At 47.6% G+C, this 5507-nt stretch overlaps 1 protein-coding gene across 1 annotated transcript; it reads right to left on the reverse strand.

Moving 5' to 3' along the window:
• Positions 1–3750: 3750 nt before the first annotated feature.
• Positions 3751–5258, reverse strand: LBX1 (ladybird homeobox 1). The gene is made up of 2 exons (XM_032224800.1): positions 4934–5258; positions 3751–4235 (listed from the first exon to the last, which is right to left on the reverse strand). The coding sequence occupies exons 1-2, from the start codon at positions 5256–5258 to the stop codon at positions 3751–3753; spliced, it is 810 nt and encodes a 269-aa protein (XP_032080691.1).
• Positions 5259–5507: the final 249 nt, after the last annotated feature.

Consider the following 5507-nt stretch of genomic DNA (forward strand, 5'->3'; position numbering starts at 1 on the left):
GAACGGTGCAAAATATACCCCGATATATCGAAATAACCTTCCCTCCCGCCCCCCCCCCATCCTTCCCGGTTTCGTTCTAAATTTTCTGGTTTGATTAGTTGATATGGGGCCAATTGCGAGAAAAGGAGGCAAGGCGGAGGATTGCCCCTTCAGAATCCAGTTGAAGGAACTCACCGAAGACAGGACGCGACATGGAGCCGCGTCCAGGCTCTATGAAATGAATAGACTGATAGAAAAGCAAACAAACGGAAGGAGGCCTGTAACCACCCCCTTCCTCCTCTTCTTCTCTAGAAGAACAAAAACTCCCCTTGTCCAGATAGATTCGTTTTGACAACCTCTCTCTGTCTCTCTCTGTCTCTCTGTCTCTCCCTGTGTCTCTCTCCTGGAAGATCAAAGGAAAGGAGGCAAACGCGGGTAGGAGGACCACGAACGAAGCGGGTAGCCCCCAGGAATGCAAAGGAGCTTCCAAGGATCGGCTTTCTGGAGACAACCGGGCATCTCAGGATCGAGTCTCTGACTCTTTCCGCGCCAACTACCTGACTGCAACGCAAACAATTTACAGGAGCAAACCTCACCACTTCTAGGCCGGAAGAACGCGCTGCTGCAAACGCGGGCAAAACTCTGCTTTTAGCCACGTGTGGAAAACTTGTGTGAGGCTTCTGGCTCCCCCCTCTCCCTCTCTCTTGTACCCTGGAGTCAATAGCTCCAAATGAACTCCTGTTCGGTTCTCCCCACACCCATTCTTTTCTTCTTCTTCTTCTTTTCTTTTCGTTCTCAAAACACACCACATTTCTTGCTTCCGTTGAATTGTAGCATTTTTGCAGCCTCATTAAATCCATTCGAAGACAAAAGAAGAAAAGCTGGAAGGGGGAGAGAGGGAGAGAAAGAGAAAGAAAGAGAATCTGTGGAGAAGGGGGAGGGAAAGAACAGATAAAGAAAACAAATAAAGCCCTTTAACTAGATCCTCACATAAATGTCACAGTTTCTCAGCCTTTACGATATGCCTGCTTAGCATAAAAACACTTAAGGACAAGATTGAAGGCTTTGCGTGGTATCTGGACAGGAGTCAAACAAATCCCTGGCAAACAGACCCCCTCCTCCCTATAGATGCAAAGTGGGGAGGGGGCGAGAAAGACAAGTGTTGTCCCAAATAAGACCAAAGAAAGTGCCTTTCATTGTAATTCATAGACTTGTTTCAAATGCCAAGAGAGAAAGGAGAAGAATGGAAGCGCCCTTCGAAAGGCACAGATGCCCTGGTGCAGAGAGGGGGGGCTGAAGGGGGGCAGAGAGCTCCACTCCCATTATTGCGGAGTTAAACAGTGGAAGGGAGGGTTAACCTAATCCATCAAATTGTCTGGAAATGGTGAGGAAAATTCAAAAACCATATGGTCTCCAAGCGGTTTGGTCCTTTCCACGACGGAGGCACACGCTTCTTTCAGCACGGCGAGCCGCAGGAGGCAGCGCAGACCCCATTGTCGCTTGTCACTTCACAGAAGAGGCCTCATTTGTCCCCAGTTTTCATGCTTTACGCTAAAAATTACAACGCCATCCATTTCCAAAGGGGAGAAAGATTGATTTCGCCTGAGAGAAACTGCTCCCCCAAGCCCTCCCCGGGACACGCACACGAAACTCGCGGCGCCCCCCCCTTAGTTGGAACCCCCAGTTCTTCCTCTTTTTGCCTCCTCCCCCGCCTCAAAGCTTGGCCGCGGGGTCCGCCAGGTTTGCATTTCTCACATAAATTTCACCAAGAATGGGAAAACACGCGTTGGACGGTAAAAAAAACAAAAAACGCAGAACGAGCTATTATTGGGCGGCAAGGGAGATGCATTTAAAAGAATAAAAAGGAAGGGGTGGAAATTAAATACCATTTGGCCCCAAAGTGATAATCAAGAAACGTAACATTCACCTGAAGGTTTCCCCCTCCCCCTCTTTTGACAATTAGGGGGGGGGGTCATGATTTTCAATATGTATTGTGTTTCTTTCTCACTTCCCTTACAAAAGCAAGTGATTTAACTTTTTTCTTTTTTAAAAAATCCGTATCAGTAGTGCATGGTTTAGTAATAGATAACTTTATATTTTAAAAATTCCTTGCTAGAAATGAATCCATAGATAAAAGTGGAATCCAAATGATAAATGTGATAATTCTGCATGCAACACAGAGAAATCTGCTTCAGGAACGTATCTCCTCTATGCTACATTTTAAAATAAAGATATGTGTGCAAATACACACACAGAGGCACACAGGTCTTCTTTCAAAATATCATCGTTTTTCCCCCCCATGGAAGTTGTACCATTTGATAGCTTCCACAATTACGGATCCTAAAGTATTATTTCTTTAGGGCACCTCTCCCAATGTTACTTTTGTTCCTTGACCGATTAGGGTTGGTTTGAAATGAATGATTCTTTTTGATAATTCAAAAAGACAGCTAACTTGTTCTGTCCTTCTGTAGCTAAAAGCAAACTTCACTATTCTTAAAGCATTTAAGGAATTAAATTTGAATCCCAAACCATCTGGCTTTCTAAGAACGTAATTCTCAAAGAAAACCTTAAAAACCCATGTATTAAAATTTTAAAGGTTTTATTGTTTAGGAAAAATCTCATCTGTACAACTTTAAGAGACCACAACATTGTCTCTGTGGTAACTTAAATAAGCAGGCCTTTAAAACTGTTGTTTTTACAGATCAAAGAAAAAAATCTGTACATTTATATTTATAGTGCTAATATCCTCATTTGTTGATGTAGGACCTCTTTATTATTTATATTATTATTAGCAATCATTATAGTCTTACTATTTTTCTAGCATGCAAAACAATTCTAAAAAAGAGTACAAAATAAGTAGATTCTTTTCTGAAATCACCTTCATATAAAAATGTAAAAGACAGCCTTTCATTTTCTTAAATAAAAGCACAACAATAGCAATAAATGGTAAAAATAGTTTTAATTGATAAAATGAGGCAGAATCTCACTTGAGATCAAATCCTAGGTGCTGAGGGGGATGGGGGGGAGTATATATTTCAAACTTCCATAGAAGACATATCCCCGCAATATTTCAGAAAAATAGGAGCAAATAATAAAGATAAAATAAACCAAATTAAATAAATTAAATAAAGATCGTGCATATAGGAAACATGCAAGGAAAAGGCTGCTTAGCCAGAGTCCAACTTAAATTTTACATGGAGTAATTTTTGAAAAACAGCAAAATAATTTCCTAACAAGGCATTGAAGTAATGGTATTTATCCCAAGGTTATGAGTTATCTTATAAACAACAACAAAAATGTATATTATTAATTAAAAAAAACCCTAAAAAAGTAAGTATCCAATACATATGCTTAAATATATCTATACAGAAGTTACCCATAATTGCACAGTTCCAAAAATGAGAGCTACCTGTTTAGGCAGCTGTTGGGATATTAATTCATACTATCATCGTCGTCGTCGTTGTTGTTGTTGTCATGGTCACAAGTGTGATTGTTTTATATTGCTTATTGCTTTTGTTGGAGGGATAAACAACCGAGTTGTCACGGAAGTGAGTTCCAATCCCTCCTAAAGTCCGGCGGGTCCCCCCCCTCCCCCGGGGCTGCTGAGGAAGAAGCGTGGAGGGGCGCAGTTCTCTCCTTGCCAAGAGGTGGGAAGAGGGGGGGGGAGGAAATGCCTGGGCCATTTCTCTGCTTGTTTTTGTTTGCGAGGCAAAAGAAGAGCTGGGAGAACAGAAGGAAGAGGAGGAGGACCGCCATCACCACTGTCACCATTCAGTCATCGACGTCAATTTCCACGTCTTCGTCCTCCGAGCAGTCCTTGCTACTGCCCGGCTGGTCCGTAAGAGGAGAGGCCGGGGAGAGCTGGAGGGCCCCGTTACCTTCCAGTCCATGTTTGGGATGGGTAGGGGAAAGGGAGCGGGACTTCGCTCTCCCTTCAGGGGTCGTCTCCAGCTCAGCAATGGCTACAATATCCACCTGGGTGCTGGGTCCCAGTTTCTTGGCAGACTCCACGTCTGCTTTCATCTCTTCCAGGTCCCGCTTGAGTTTGGCCCTGCGATTCTGAAACCACGTTATCACTTGGGCATTGGTCAAACCCAACTGCTGGGCTATCTGGTCCCGATCAGCGGGGGACAAATATTTCTGGTACAAAAAGCGCTTCTCCAGCTCGTAGATTTGATGGTTCGTAAAGGCTGTTCTAGATTTCCTCCTTTTCTTGGGGGTCTGCCTCTGGCCAAAAATAGTCATCCCATCCCTTCCTGCAAACAGGCAGAAGAAGGATTTTCAGTCCCCCCCGCGTGCAAAACGGGCCCGCAGGCACAGAACGCGCGCGCCCACCTCCCAAGTTCCCTCTCCCAAGTCTGGGGCCCGAAAGGACCGGGGCGGAGGACAAGAGCCGCAGGGCCTAAGGGGGACACCCATCCCGGCCTCTCTATCTGCAAAAGGCCCCCGAAAACCGGTTTTGCGGCGCACAGGCCAGATCAGATTCAGCGGGACTTTTCTCCTTCGCGGCTAGAGGGAGAGGAGGAGGAGGCCCCAGCTTCCCAGGCCCCGGCCCTCCTGGCCACCGAGGGTCCACGGCGTCAGGACCGCTATAGATATGTTAGAGGTGGGGGGCGGAAATCGAATGGGTGCTCCAGAGTCGCCCAGATTTCACGCGAGGGTTGCTTAACCCAGCAAAGTCGAAATAGGGAGGGAGAGACAGAAGGGAAGACTCTAAGAGGGTCCGACTTAGAGACCTTAAGCAGGTGGAACTGCTCCTTGCTTTAGGGCCCCCGTTGGTTGGCTTCCAAGAAGCCGCTCGCCCTGACTTTTTATTTCTCGAGCCGGCTGCCGGGGAAGTTCTCAGTGGACGCGCTCCAACCCACGCAATCGCGACAACTCCCGGTTCTACCCTCACCCCACCACCACCTACAAGGATGGAGGCCCGGCCCAGTCAACCAGCCCCTCGCCTTACCTTCTGCCGCTTGCAGGACGCTGACTTCCAGTCCTTTGAAGGTCTTGCTGGCTAGCTCCTCGAGGGCGCAGAGAGGCGAGGTTTGCGAGAGCAGTGCCCGGCTAGAAAGGGGCAGGGCAGCCGGGGGGTGCTTCTCGGCGGCGGAGAGCAAGTGGGCAGTCCCGCAGATGGTGTAGCTTCTCCTCACCGAGGGCTTGTTGAGGATGTCCTCGATGCTGAAGGGCGTCAGGGGTTTGTTGGAGTTGGCCGGAGGTGGCAAGTGGTCCAGGGGGCTTCTCCGGCGTTCCTCGGCCGAGGCAGCTTTGCCCTCGTCTTTGGAAGTCATGCTTGCCGGGTGTTTGGGATTCCTCTCCTTCCCCACCAAGGCACCCCCTTTCACTTCCTGGCTCCTCTCAGCCTGCTTTGACACCCCCGCCGTTCTTTCCTGCAATCGCCAAGGCGGAGAAGCGAAGAGGAGGCCGGGGGGGGGGGCGCCAAAAGAAAGAAAAGGCAAAACAAAACAGACCCCAACCTAATCCAAACCACGGCCACGCTATCCTATAGCAGGGCTGATGGCCATGGGACGGGAGAATGG

Source organism: Thamnophis elegans, chromosome 10 (genome assembly GCF_009769535.1).
Source record: "Thamnophis elegans isolate rThaEle1 chromosome 10, rThaEle1.pri, whole genome shotgun sequence".
Taxonomy (NCBI): domain Eukaryota; kingdom Metazoa; phylum Chordata; class Lepidosauria; order Squamata; family Colubridae; genus Thamnophis; species Thamnophis elegans.